Raw genomic sequence first — 15101 nt, 5'->3', positions numbered from 1 at the left:
AGAATGTCCGCCACTTTAGAGTAATATTGTGGGACATGAAAACCACTCAAAATACAATATAATTTTTGCTTGATATATCATTGTAACAAGTCTATGTGCCTAATGTGGAGAGGTTTGCAGTTGGTATAGGTGGATGATGTGCTGGGAGAATTCACCTGGTCAAGTTTCTTGTCATGAGAACTGAAGTACAGTGATTGATCCAGCTAGTCAACCCATGCATTGTACAGTAGATAAAAACAGTGCAGTGTACAGTTATAAAGAGATTAATTAGGTGCGAGCAAAGACAACATTATTATTGAGATTTGTTCTGGAGTCTGATAGCGGCAGATAGGTACGAGGGAAAGGGGATGAGGGGTGAGATTGGCAGATGCTTTCCATTTTGTTCTTTTGTGCTCCTCTATTTCTCCTGATTTTGTTTAGGAAATATTGTCATCTGTTCCCACGTTGAGGCACCAAGTTGTTGCTTCAAATTGTTATGGCAATGACTTGCCTTGTAAACTGATTCTCTTCGCCTTTAGATTGCACTGGAATACAAGTGGGCAGATGCCTGATCTGTTATACTTGATGCCAACACTCTAATTTATGATGTCGGAGGAAGTTTCATCATTCTTATTGGCTAAGCTGGCCTTGGGTCTTTCCATGATATGAGACCAGTTGAGGTGTGCGTATCATGTGACGTGAGGTGTGCATTTGAAGCCTGAGCCCATGCAGCCTCATGGGCCGAGGATTGAGAAGGGGCAGAAGTGGGGAGGGATTCCTGCTCTTGGAATGATGGGATAGACTCAAGGGGTTCATTCTCTCAATTTTGGTCAAGTTCTTAAAATGCTCTCCTGGGGTATCAGATCCATCTGAAAGGCATTAGCATGTGAATTCAAGATTAATCAATAGATTGTTTTCAGATTAGAACTTGTGTTAATATCTGCCTGTTTTGCAGCTGGCGTTTACAAGCGACCCACACCAAACCTACCTCCATGTGCAGATCCAGTCTCTCATGAATACTGGGATTCAGCAAGCCCGTGGCACGTGCTTCATTTCTGTGAGTATCCTTGGAGCTCTGCAAATCAGTTTCTCCAAGCAGAGAGTGGGTGAAGGTCTTGTGACATGGTCTATGAATAAAATCTACACCGTGGAAATATCACTGCTTGTCAAATTCTTGTTGGCCCAGGTTACCATTGTTCAATAATGCAAGGAACAGCTTTGATGAAAGAAAAATAAATGAGTATGCTCTATGATGTACAAGCTGGTCAGAGGAACAATTACTCAAGCTGCTGCCTCACCACCCGAGTTCAGTTCTGATTTCCAGTGCTGTTGATGTGAAGTTTGCACCTACTCTCTGTTTGCAAGGGTGATCCAGTTTTCTGTCACATCCCTGAGATGGATTGGTAGGCTAATTGACCAATGTAACTTTAGAGCGGCATGATTGGCAAAGAGGTTAGTGCAATGCCTGTACAGCACCAGGGATCAGGGTTCATATCCTGCACTGTCTGTAAGGAGTTTGTACGTTCTCCATGTCTGTGTCGGTTTCCCTGGGGGCTCCGGTTTCCTTCCACCATTCGAAACGTAACAGGGGTGTAGGTTAATTGGGTGGCTTGGACTCGAGAGCCAAAATGGCCTGTTACTGTGCTGTATGTCTAAATATTAAAAAAATTTAACTTGACCATGAGTGTAAGTGAGCAGAAGAATCTGGGAACACTTGATGAAAAGGAGGGGAGAATTGATTACACGGAATATTAGTGAGATTCTATATAAGAAAATTTGATGGCTTCTTGACTGAAAAATAGAATGGGAAGTCCTGTCAGTAAATAGACCCTGGCAATGAGAGATGTGGCATGTAAGATTGTTAAACCGGGATATATTCTGTTCTTTCCATTTTCACAGGTTCTTCTCACCCTGAAAGGAATGTTTTATCAACATTCAGTTTTAGCCAAACTGGACTGAGAGAACTGATGTAAAGAATTTTTGTGTAGTGGTTAATGCGCTGCTATTACAGTGGCAAAGGCCCAGGTTCAAATCTGCCACTGTCTGTAAGAAGTTCTCCCTGTGACCTGCATGGGTTTTCTCAAGGTGCTTCAGTTTCCTCCCATCCTCCAAACATACAGTGTTGTAGGTTAATTGGGTAGCAGAAGTTACAGTGGCTGGAATTTGCTTCTATCGTGTTGTAAATGTATTTTTTTTTAAACTAAAAATGTGCATTGTTCCATTAGCTTTTCTTGCATGCCAATTTGGTCTTTACAGATCCATGCATTGACTAGTAACAGGTTAGCTTATCAAATTATACTACTGTGTGAAGAATGCAAAAGAGATTGCCCATATTTTGCAATATAGAACTGACGAGTGGAGGACTCATCTCTAGATGCATGTGTACTTAAGTGTGCAGGCGCATGCATGTGTGTGCACATACTTCTGTCTAGATGAGTATATCTGTTGACCTGTTTATGCATGCAAAATTGTTTTTTGCCTGTATCTGTTAAATCTATATGTGCATCTTTGTTCATGTACAGTGTGTTCTATTCATCTGATTCTCTCCAGCTGTGGTTTAGTCCATGAGTCAGCCTCGAATATGTGTCTGCAAGTGCTCTACTTAATACTTTCTGTACCTCTATCTCCATTTATGTACCTTGAATTTTAGCTTAATCTACGAGATGCAAGTTCTTTCATGATAATCACTCTTGCTGTCTTGGCCATTTCCTAGAAGGGTAATTTCAGGAACATTCACTTTATCAGTACCATTTACCTAGTGTTCCCTATCATGAGTTTGGAATTGGACATATGGGATTATTTGGTTCTGGTAGACCAGTGTAAGGAGTGGGGAAAGCATTGTTCCTTCTGTACAATTAAAATGTAAAGATTCGCCTTCATTATAATAATTTGGAATTTTTATTGGTTCATAAGTTCCTCTGATCTTTATGTGCAGAATCACAAATATTGAATGACCAGTGCAATTGGGCAACATATTGTCATAGAGATAGCATAGAAACAGGCCCTTCAACCCATTGAGTCCATGCTGACCATCAAGCATCAGATTTTAATATTTCCACATTTGCATGAACTTCCCCAGATCCTACCACTTACCCGTATGTTAGGAGGCAAATACAGTGACCAATTATCCTAATAACCACATTTTTAATTTTAAATTATAATTTTGGATATACAGCACAGTTACAGACCCTTTTGGTCCACAAGCTCATGCCAAATACACCCAATTGACCTACAACCCTGGTACGTTTTAGAAGGCTGGGTGGAAACCAGAGCCCCCGGAGCAATCCCACACAAACACAAGGAGAACATACAAGCTCCTTACAGTCAGTGCAGGATCCAAACCCTGGTCGCTGGTGCTGTAGCAGCGTTGCACTAACAGTTATGCTAACTGTGTCACCCTAATGGATGTGGGAGGAAACCAGAGCACCTGGGGTAAGCCACTGCAGTTACTGGAAGAACATGTAAGCTCCTCCGGAGGTCAAGATTCAACCTGGCTCACTGCTCTGGTACTGCACCACTGTGCTGCTCAATAGCAAATAATGTGCGAGCACACTTTTTCTTTTTCATCAGAAATGTTCCTTAAACAATAGGCTCTGGGCTAATTTCACTAACACAGTGCAGGTTTGCTAAGGAATAATATTTGTTTTGTTGGTATCCCGATAACCATGTAATTTAAAATGACCAACAGTGACTTGAATAAATCTAGATAGAATTATTTAATCAGGGTGCTGCAGATCATATCTGTACAAATTGTTGATTCTACAATATGTAATAACTTTTAAAATGTTCCAAAGGGCCATTTAAAAAAAAAACTCTTTCAGGAGCTTCTCAAACAAATGTGGAACTGAATCTGCCAATGGCAGTCTTGGAGCTGAGGTGATTTGGAGTGAGCTTGATCTTGGTGCATGCTCACAATTAGCATAGTGGTTAGCTCAACCCTTTCATCACCAGTGACCCAGGTTCTAATCTCGCACTGTCTGTATGTATATTCTCCCTGCATCTGCGTGGGTTTCCTCCGGGTGCTCCAGTTTCCTCCCATCCTCAAGTGGGTGTAGCTTAATTGGGGTATTTGAGTGGCATGTGTTCCTAGGTCAGGAGGGCTCATTATTGTGCTGTAGATCTAAAAAAATTGTTTCAAATTTAAAAATGTCTAAATTTAACCAGCGGAAAAGATGGCAGAGAAAGTAAATGGGTCAGGGGATGAAAGGGATGTGGCGGGTGGTGTGTGAAGGTCTTAAGAGTGTGTGGTGGGATGTGTGAAGATCAATGGGATTGTGGTGGGATGTGTGAGGATGGATAATTTGTATTTAAAGATTTGGGATTCTAAAGGTTTAAAGGTGATTAATGATTGTTTTGAAGGTGGACAGTTTCTTTCCTTTACTAGACTTAAGGAAAGATTAGGGATACCATTTAATTCTTTATTTGTATATTATCAAGTTCAAGTTTTGGTAATAGATAATTTTGGAAGAGAAATGATGCTACCTAAATTGACTAATTTTGAGTTTTTAATTTCAGATACATTAAAAAGGGGATTTATTTCAGATATGTATGCTTTGTTACAAGAATAAATAAACCAGACTTAAATAAATCTAGAATTAAATGGGAAAAAGATTTATCTTTTGATATATCTAAGTAGGAATGGGAAGATGTGTGTTTAGATGGTGTTATTAAATTACTTAATGTAAGATACAGTTTAGTTAATTATAATTTTTTACATTAGTTATATTTGACTCCTGAGAAGTTAAAATGATATGGCTTTAGTAGTTCAGATTTATGTTTTAGATGTGGACTTCATACATGCAGTACATGCAGTTTGGCTTTGCGATAAAGTTCAACCATTTTGGGGAAAAAAATTGGTCCTTTTGGAAAAATTATTTAAGATTAAATTACCATTAGATCTGTTAATTTTTTTGCTGGGTTATGCTGTATCTTTGACTGATTTAGGGTTGGACAAGTTTCAGATGCCGTTTATTCGTTTAACATTGGCAAAAGCATGGAAATGTATTGCGTTTACTTGGAAAGATTATGTGGAGTTAAATATAGCCCATTTGAACAATGAGTTGAGATCTTGTATCTATATGGAGAAAATAACCTATAATCTGCATGATAATTATTCTTTTTTGTCCAGATGTGGTCACCTTATTTGGAAATTATGGGTTTAGAAGTATCTTAAGTTTTTTTTACATATTGTAAGTTTGTAATATCACACAGCATATGTAAGTAATTGACTGAACTATGTTTTTGCTCCCCTTGTGGGTTTTTTGTGGGAGGGGGGAGGGTGGGTTTTGTTTGTTATTTTATTTTAGTTTACTTTGTTTTCTTTTTATATATGTGTGTATTTTAAAATCAAAAATAAAGTTTTCAAAATAAAAAGAGAACATGACATCACATACAACCCTGAGATTGTATGAGATTGGGGTGTGTGGTGGGCTGTGTGAGGGTCAGTGAGATGTATGGCGGGTGTGTAAGGGTAGATGGTGGAGGAGAAGGGATTGTGGTGTACATTTGGTTGGTGTTTTAGGGTGCCGTTGATGAATAGGATATGAGGTGTGTGTGCCAGTGAAAGATTCAGGGATGGACATCACCTTGCTTTTTATCTGCCAATTCCACGCTGGTTGATCTAATGTGGGCAGAATCTCACTGCTTGCTGTTTGCCGCCTTGTTGCTCTATGGTCTTTACATCAGGAAAAACATAGTTATTTCTCAGTGAAAGTTTACATTATTTGCATTTCCAATACTTTATTATGACATTAAAAGCTTGTAATGCAGTTGTGAGTTGATGTCTCAATGCTGAGTTAAAGCATAGAGACATATTTTAATGGAGAGCTTGAAGTGATGAGCTCAATGGACTTGTGGGGCAAGAGCAAATGATGTCTGTGTGTCTGACAAAACTCTGTCTGCTGACTAGTCACAACCAGGTATCTGGGACACTTGCAATGGTGGGAGGTGATAGATCGTTATGAATCAAGCTAACACAAATAGAATTCTACAGATGCTGGAAATCTGAAATCAAAAACAAAACCACTGGAAATGTGGAGTCAAACAGTTTATGTGGGAGAGAGAAAAAGATTTGGCAAAACTGGTCAGTAACCTGTTATCAGAAAGGCTGCCAAGTGAACTACAGGCTCATTATCCCAATATCAGTGATGGTGTAGCAGGCCGAGTGACTGCGCGGTTAGATGGGCCAAATTTCCGCCCCAGTCATCCAACTCCAGAAGACATGGGACACTCTTCACTCCTGAGGAGAAGCCTATGGTTGACACCATGTGTTGCCCAGGGGAACTCCCCGCTTCCGGGTGGCGCGTCGCCGGCCAGAGAATGATGCCGCGACACACTGTCGTCACTTCCAGAAGCCAATGCACACGTCACCGGAAGTGGGTGTTCCTCTGCACACAGCGCTAGCAATTCAAATAATAAAGTCAGTACTGGTTCACCCTTGCACCTTGTGGATGTCTCTTTATTCTGTAGCAGATGCTACAGTGGTGACCCCGATGGTTCCAACATTTTTAGAACTCACCTCAAACGCGACAGGATGCTACTACCACTACGGTCTCATTGGCTGTGATCAATGCTGGGACTGTACATTTGCCACCATCTGGGTAAATCAGCCCAGGAATTGGCTGCAACTGGCCAAGTCAAAGCTCCACATCAGAGGCATTATCTCAGATGACATTAAGTTCTGGCACGTCATCAGCACCCTGGATGTCACCACCACAGCCAAAGTAAGCTCCTTCATGGAAAACCCTCTCATGGAGTGCAAGTACGAGCAATTCCGGCGTTTCCTCCTGGATTCCCTGGAACTCAGCCGGCACAAGTGCGGCATTCGCATCCTAATTATGCAGGGCCTGGATGATAGGAACCCCACCGAGCTCACACACGAAATGGTGGCCCTAACGGATGGGCACATGAACTGTTTCCTCTTTGAGGCCCTGTTCCTCTCCACCTTTCCTCAGCAGTTTCTGACATGGATTTCAGCACCCCACATCTGGTAGCCAAGGAGGCAGACAGACTGTTTCATACCTCACAACAGAGTTCCATCCACGTGCAGCCCGTCTACGCCGTTGGCACCCCGCCAGACCTCCCAGCAGTAGCCTCAGCCCAATCACAGCGCAATTAGCGCCCAGACAAACAGAACAAATGCTGTTTCTATCACTGCAGATGGGGCCGAAATGCCCAGCGGTGTACCTCCCCATGCTTCTACCCTACCGCCAAACCAAACACAGTAACGGGAAATGGACAAGCCAACCGCCAATTGTGGCCTCAGTGGTTGGCACCCATAAAGGCCTACTCTACCTCTGGGACCAGCGGACAAAGAGGGACTTCCTAGTTGATGCAGACACAGAGATAAGCCTTGTCTCACCGATGTATTTTGAGACCAAACACAGCCCCAAGGGCCTCCCATTACAAGCAGCCAATGGCTCCTCCATCCCGAGTTATGGCACCTCCTTGGACAAAATCCACACGATTTTCTAGTGGAAGTGCACAATCGTGGCCATGGGACAGGCCCTACTTGGAGCAGACTTCCTCTGGACGTGACCAGATGCCGTTTGGTGGATGTGACCGTGTTCCAGTCGTACCCCCTTACCCTGTGGCAAAGTCCTTTTTTGCCATTAGGAATCCATGCTTTGGACCGAAATGAGTATGGCTGCCTACTGGCCAAGTACCCTACCCTACTAGTGCCAAATTTCCACAACGCCAAACTGCCACATGGCGTGGAGCACCGCATCGAGACCACCGGGCCCCCAGTACAGGCACCGGCTCAGCGCCTCCCACAAGACAAACTCCAACAAGCTAAGACTGAGTTCACTGCCACGGAGGAGCTGGAGATTATCCGCCATTCAAACAGCCCCTGGGCTTCCCCACTCCACATTGCAGAAGAGCTCCGGCGGCTGGTGCCTGTGCAGCGACTACAGACGACTAAATGATGCTACAGTCCCAGATAGGTACCCTGTCCCACATGTCCAGGACTTCACCACGAGGCTCCAGAGCTGCCCTCATCAAAGGGTACCACCAGCTCCCACTGCACTGTGCAATGATGTCCCAAAAATGGCCATCATCACACCCTTCAGCCTTTTCGAGTTCTTCCGGATGCTGTTCGGACTGAGGAACGCAGCCCAGGCGTTTCAGCGGCTGATGGATATGGTCGGCAGGAACTTCGGCTTCATCCTCGTCTACCTGCTTTGAAAGGGTGACCAAGAAGATTGATAAGAGCAAGGTAGACACTGTGTACATGGACTTTTCCTTGTCATAGGAACATAGGAAGTAGGAACAGGAGTAGGCCAAAAATGGCCCATCGAGCCTGCTCCACCATTCAATACAATCATGGCTGATCTAATTTATGACCTAACTCCACCTACCTGTCTTCTCCCCATATCCCCTACTTCCACTATCATGTAAAAACTTATCCTACCGAATTTTAAATATGTTTAATGAAGCAGCCTCAACCACTTCCCTGGTTAGATAATTCCAAACATTCACTACTCTCTGGAAAAAACTATTTTTCCTCATCTCTGTCCTAAATTTACTCCCCCGAATCTTGAGACTGTGTCCTCTCGTTTTAGTTTCCCCGGCCAGCTCAAAAAACCTTCCTACATCTATCCTATCCATGCCCTTCATAATCCTATATGTTTCTATAAGATCTCCTCTCATTCTTCTGAACTCGAGCGAATACAATCCTAGACGATTTAATCTTTCATTATAAGTCAACCCCTTCATCCCAGGGATCAACCTAGTAAATCTCCTCTGGACTGTCTCCAAAGCCATTATATCCTTCCTCAAATATGGAGACCAGAACTGGACACAGTACTCCAGGTGCGGTCTCACCAGTACCTTATACAGTTGCAACATTACCTCCCTACTCAAAGGCCTTGCTATTGCATTAGATTGCATGAGATCCAAGGTGAGCTGGCCAATTGAATACAATGTCGGCTTGACATGGTGAAGGCCTGTGACAAGAAGTGTGTTACAGGAACTGAGGCTGGATCCTCTGTTGTTTGTCATTTATATTAATAACCTGAAAAAGAATATTGATGATATAGTTAGTAAGTTTGCTAATGACGTGAAAATTGGTGGTATAGCGGACAATGTGGAAAGTAATGTAGGGTTACAATGGGATCTTGATTAACTGAGTTAGTGAGCAAAGGAATGGCTGATAGAGTTTAATTTGTATTGGGTAAGGTGTTGTATTTTTCAAAGTCAAACCAGGGCAGGATTTCAGCCTCAGGGTGATGCCCGAAATGCAGCTTTTAAATAAAGAGTCACATGATTCTCCAATTGTGGTTTCATGATAACTGAAATAAATTTTAAATTAAATGTTATTATACAGAACGGTAACAGTCCCATGATTCTGTGGTGCCCAAATTCACCAATTAACCTACAAGCCCATACGTTTTTGGAGGTTGGGAAGAAACCGGAGTACTTGGAAGAAACCCACGGGGACATGGAGAGTACCTATAAGATCCTTAAGGATTCGAACATTGGTCACTGACACTGTCGTGGTGCTATGCTAATTGCTACGCTAACCACGCCGCCCCACAGTTAAATTAAAGCCTCCCAACTTTTATATTAAATTCCTTCTACAAATTACTTGGCGTTTTAGTCTTTTGTGAATCATGTACCACAGCACTTCTGAGTGTTCTGTAATTTCTCTCTACTTAGAAAACCTCTTTTCTTATTTTATGAGCCAAAGCAGACAATTTCACATTTCCCCCCAGTATTTAATCTTCTCGATCTTTGCTCCCTCACTTAATCTGTCTATAGGCCTTCGTGGTCTCCTTGTGACTTCCTCATGGTTTACTATCCTATCAATTTCTGCGCCATCAAGTTCAAGTTTGTTTATTTTCATCTGTACACCTACAACTCAATGAATCATCTTCTCACCAGATCATGATGCAAAACACACAATGCATTGTTCATAAAGATCACATAAATCATCAAAATAATTGTATATAAATATTTGGGATGACTTTCATAACTACAGGATACTCTTCGTGAACAAATTTAGCAACATCTTCATCCAAAGTTGTTCACTTAAATTATAGAAAGTTAAGTCTTGTGTACCAATACCTTTGGCACAAAACCCTCATGCCTTTCCAATCAGAAAAAGACCCATTTTTACCTGTTATTTCCTTTATATCCATGATGTCTTACCTCTGATTTTCCACAATAATCTTGGATATGGAACTTTATAACATAACAATTACAGCAAGGAAACAGGCCATTAGGCCCTTCTAGTCCGGGCCTAATGTGGGAGATTATTGAATTCTTCTGTAAATCGATGCACGAGTTCTACTTTTATCAACACAATGTTACTTTTTCAAAGAGCTCCAATGAATTAAATATTTTGTTCTTAGGTGAACGGCACCAGGCTCCTGTTTCAGGAGAGATTTTTCTTGGTCACAGTTGATGCTTGCAACGGAACCATCACCAAAAACGTATCTTTCACCAAAGCTGATGCAGTCATGGCTAATTATCTGGAGACTGGGCTATCACAAAGGTAGGACAAAGAAAAAAGGGCTCTTCACTTTAGTTTTAATTCAATTATAGAGCCTTGGCCTGGCTAGAAATAATTTCTTCTTCTATTTACCCTTCAGGGATTATTTGTAAATGCCTGAATCTCAGTAGCTTGTGTGGTGAAGGGGCTCTCATGCTGCTGGGATCCAGGATTTCAAGAATGAAGGTTCAGTAAAGTATTACCAAGTAGTGTTGATGCATGCAGAGAAACCTAGTGATTTCTCATCCTTCTAGGTAGTTGAAGTCATGGATTTTACTTGAAAAGAGGCCAGTATCCAACCCCAGAGTGGTGCAGGTTTATTGTTCTGTCATTCATCACTCCCACTCCAATCCTTTCCCCTGTGCGTGAAGAAAAGCCAACGCACAGTATAACCATCAATGGGCTAGACTTTTTTTTTTTCAACGCATCATTCTGCTTGTTTATTTAACTTGCAGTGTTTAAGTTCCTCATAAATGTGGGAAATCATGATGTGGGCATGTCGTGAATGGGTAGGTCTCAAAGGCAAGGACTCTGAACACAGTTTTAATGAGAAGGATTTAATTTTCAGAAGGCAAGTGTGGGAAATGGTAACAGATGCCTCTCTCTCTCTGTCTCTCTGTCTCTCTCTCTCTCTCTCTCTCTCACCAACAGTTTCTCCAGCGCCATTTCTTTATTTCTAGGCCTGGAGTGAAGCAGGATGGTCTCAGGCTAGCAAAGAGAGAGAACAAAAAACACAAGGTACCTTTATAGTGCTGGAGGTTCCAGCCCAGGTGTTAGCAGGGTAAATGGCTCATTGCCAGGAGGGTTAATCCAATTACAACCGCCAATGGCCCAAGGCCAAATATAGGCAGGCTGGAGAGTCCAGCCCAGGTAATTTACAGCAAGCTGTGCACTAATGTGTGGGGCAGACCCAAACCTTGATTGGCAGCTGGTGTGTCCTCCAACTAGGTAGGGGGCAGTGCTGTCACATGACAGTCACAACCCTTCCCAATACAGGGCATCTGATCTGACCTTTCATCTTTGTAACTGTCTATGGTATCTGCTAGATCTAGTGACCTCAGCTGTGAAGATCAATCCTTTTAATCCACCTTTTCCTCTGGTGTTGCGGGTGGGGGGGTGGTGTTTATATCTATGTATGTATCTAGCTATCGTATAAATACTGTATGTGTGTGTGTGTATATATATATATATATATATATATATATATATATATAAAAAACCATATAACCATTTACGGAGCGGAAACAGGCCATGTTGGCCTTTCGAGTCCACACCGGTTCACTGATTTTGTGCGCCCTCCTCAGGCATTGGTCCCAGTTTGTATGACTCGGTCGTGCACTGGTTGTGAAACACCTTGCAGATGCAGTTTGTTACCAGTTTTGTGACTTGGTCGTGCACTCGTGAAACACCTTGCAGGTGCAGATTTTTACAGGTTATAGATAGATTATATATATAAAATCTCTATCTATGTATCTCTCTCTCTCTCTCTCTCTCTCTGTGTATATATATATATATATATATATATTTATGTATATGTATGTATGTGTGAGTATATACATAGAGAGAGAGAGAGAGAGATCCCACTTTCCCACTGTCCGCTGTGTTTGAAATTACATGCCTTGAATATCATCAGGCCTCTGTCTCTACAGCTCTGCAGAGTAGATAATTTCGTGGAGTTGCTTCTTACTTCAGTTGCCAAAAACAACTTGGGATCTTCCGATGTGTTTTTTATGTCCTTTGGCAAAGTTTATCGGGCTGGTAGCATTGAGCCAAAGTAACATAAAATTATCCTAATTATTATGCTCATGGGCATGTAGATGTCCTATGATCTCCCTTGCATGTTTTTCGGTTTTTATAATCTGAGGTAATTTGAGTGCGGCAAGACTTTATATTGCCAATAAATGGAATGTTTACTTTTACAGGTCAATTGTTTTATTGGGTTCAAAAGACATCAGTGGAGATGTTGATGCCATGTCTGAAAAACTAGTCCCACTGGGCACAGCAAAACCTGCACAACTTCATAAAAAAGGTATGTCTTGCGTGTAACAGATATGGTGCATACCTTCAGGAAACAACGTCCAGCCCTCTGTACAGAAGAGGATTACTGATTTTATCCATTCTTCAGTGTACATGTCATTGAGCAGGTTTCAGTTTCCATCCAACCCCATCTCCACTTGAAAAGATGATGACAAGCCAATGCAGTTGATGTGGGAAAAGTGCTGTTGGATTTGTCAGTACAGCACTTGGACAGGCGGAGTGAACTTCTGCTGGAGTTTGTACCCCAACAGAAAGGGCAAACTTGGACTAATGCTGTTCAGAAAAATGCTGGGAGTATTTTCCTTTCTTAAACAATTTTGCAACTGCAAAATCTCTATTTCCTATAATCTTAGGACAACCAAAGTTTAAAGGTAGCTTCTGCTAAAGTGCAGGAAACACAGTTTGTGCACAGCAAAGTCTCCAAATCACTAAATCTCTTAGTAATTGAGTAATAAATATTTTCCAGGCAGCTGGAGAGATCTGTTCTTTTTTAAAAAAATGACCCTGGAACTTCATCCAGTGCACAAAAATTCCATTAAGCATTGTACATGAAAAATGCATTTCCATCAGTGCAACACTCCCTTGGCACTGCATTGGAAATATCTGCCTATATTTTGTGCCCATGTTTCTGTGGTTATACATGAATCCAACTTTGATTGACCTCCTTAAGGAATTCCCATGGGAGGTAACAACACAAATAGACAATGATACATGGAAAATGCAGTATAACCAACATATGCTACGTCATGTTAAGCATTTCCAGGAAACATGGTCCCTATTAAGTGACATATCAGTTCAAATCCATTATAAAATTACTTGTTGAACAGTGCTACAAATTTTCCATTTTGCTTTTAATATTGCTTCAGACGAGATTTCATTTAAAGTGCACAAAATATCTTGTTAAAGGACAGTATTGAACTCGAAAATTAAATGTAAGTTGGTTAGTAGAAGCACTCGGTGTGAAACCGTTAAACTTTTCAGTTAAATGTCAATACTTGAGAATGAGGAACTGTTGTAACTCCAGCAGAACCACAAAAATGATCAGTAAGATTAAAAGAGTCCAGATAAGATTTACAAAGATGTTTCCAGGACTTGACTGAATTATCGGTAAAGGTTAAACAGGTTTAGTCATTACTCCCTGAATCATTGAAGAAGAATGAGGGGAGGTTTGATAGAGATGTACAAAATTAAGAGGGGTATATATGGGGTAAATGCACGCAGGCTTTTTCCACTGAGGTTAAATGAGACGAGAACTAGATGACATATGTTAATGGTGAAAGGCGAGATGTTTAAAGGGAAAATTAGGGGGAATTTCCTCATGCAGAGAATGGTGAGAGTGTGGAACAAGCTGCCAGCTGAAGTGGTGAACGGGGGTTTGATTTTGACATTTAAAAATATTTGGACAGATATATGGTTTGGAGGGCCAAGTGCAGGTCATTGAAACCAGGCAGAATAATAGTTCAGCAAGACTAGATGGGCCGAAGGACCTGTTTCTGTGCTGGAATGTTCTATAGTTCTACGATCTTAGCAATAACATTCAAGGCAGCTGATCACCATATAGCAAAATAACCTGTAATCTTCATTCTCCTCTCCTGATTAAAATAGCAGATCTGAGCTTTGATCTTTTGATTTTTAAACCGATTGTAAATCATTTATTTGAAACTTGCACCTTATGGCCACTTTGCATGATCAATTGTTAATATTTTAGGGTGGATAGAACAGAAAAATGACAAATTTATTCTATCTGTTTTGTCACTACAAATTAACTGGAAATTATAAGAATGAAACCATTTTTTTACCCAAGAATGGACTGTATCAGATTTCTTAAAACAAGCTTAGATGGTTAAGTGTGTGAATTGAAATACTCTTATTTTATGTAATGTTTGCAGGATTTCTCTGAACCATGCAGATCCATTCAAAGTTGCAGACATTTGGGTGATAATATACCTTTTTTTAAACTGCAGAGAGCATTGCCTTCTTCGGATACAGAGGGGGCTCTCGCCCAGTGTGGACTCGCCTCTACAGTAGCCTTGCTGGGCAGGGCCTACCGCTTCTGGAGAAGTACATTCCTCTACAGCTGGAGGAGTATGACTGCACTAAAGTTAACGCCGTCCAAAGAAAAGAACTGGAACTTTTACACAAAGCTTTACAGTGAATATCAGTCTGAATAAATGTGACCTAACTTATTTTATTTATACTGGTTTTATAGTCTTTTTTTCCCCACCCCCACTCTTGCATCAAGTTAAGATTTTTAAAAACATAAAATATATTGAATGCAACCTTTCTTAAAATAAAAATTCTAAATAATTAATCTTTTGTGTTCCTCGAATAAGTGAGTTTATTTTTATTAATAGAAATATGCTAAGCTTTTTCACTGAGTACTTTGCAGTTTTAGGATGCATTATATTCAATGCATGCTTTTCTGCTGAAACATTCAGCCTGGAACATGAATTACAATGTAAGGGACTGGTCATTTGAAACAACAGAAATGTTGTTTTTCTCCAATGGTAGTGAATCTTGAATTCTCTACTCTCATGGTTGCGTACTTAGCTTCGTTGGGAGAAAGAGAGTGAGGGTGTCAGTGAACCAATGA

At 41.2% G+C, this 15101-nt stretch overlaps 1 protein-coding gene across 6 annotated transcripts in view; it reads left to right on the top strand.

Annotated features, from left to right (window-relative positions):
• Positions 1-14699, top strand: part of cemip2 (cell migration inducing hyaluronidase 2) — a 124111-nt gene extending 109412 nt beyond the window's left edge. For 5 of the 6 annotated variants that reach the window (XM_069922699.1, XM_069922683.1, XM_069922673.1 and 2 more), the window contains 4 exons: positions 935-1036; positions 10332-10474; positions 12394-12500; positions 14473-14699. In XM_069922699.1, the coding sequence (XP_069778800.1) occupies positions 935-1036; positions 10332-10474; positions 12394-12500; positions 14473-14663 (543 nt within the window). In that variant the 3' untranslated portion in view covers positions 14664-14699. The remainder of the gene's footprint in view (positions 1-934; positions 1037-10331; positions 10475-12393; positions 12501-14472) is intronic. The other variant, XR_011352611.1, reaches the window with a different exon arrangement.
• The last annotated feature ends 402 nt before the right edge of the window (positions 14700-15101 follow it).

The sequence above is a fragment of the Narcine bancroftii genome, chromosome 1, assembly GCF_036971445.1.
Source record: "Narcine bancroftii isolate sNarBan1 chromosome 1, sNarBan1.hap1, whole genome shotgun sequence".
NCBI lineage: Eukaryota > Metazoa > Chordata > Chondrichthyes > Torpediniformes > Narcinidae > Narcine > Narcine bancroftii.
This window is presented reverse-complemented; position numbering and strand designations above follow the sequence as displayed.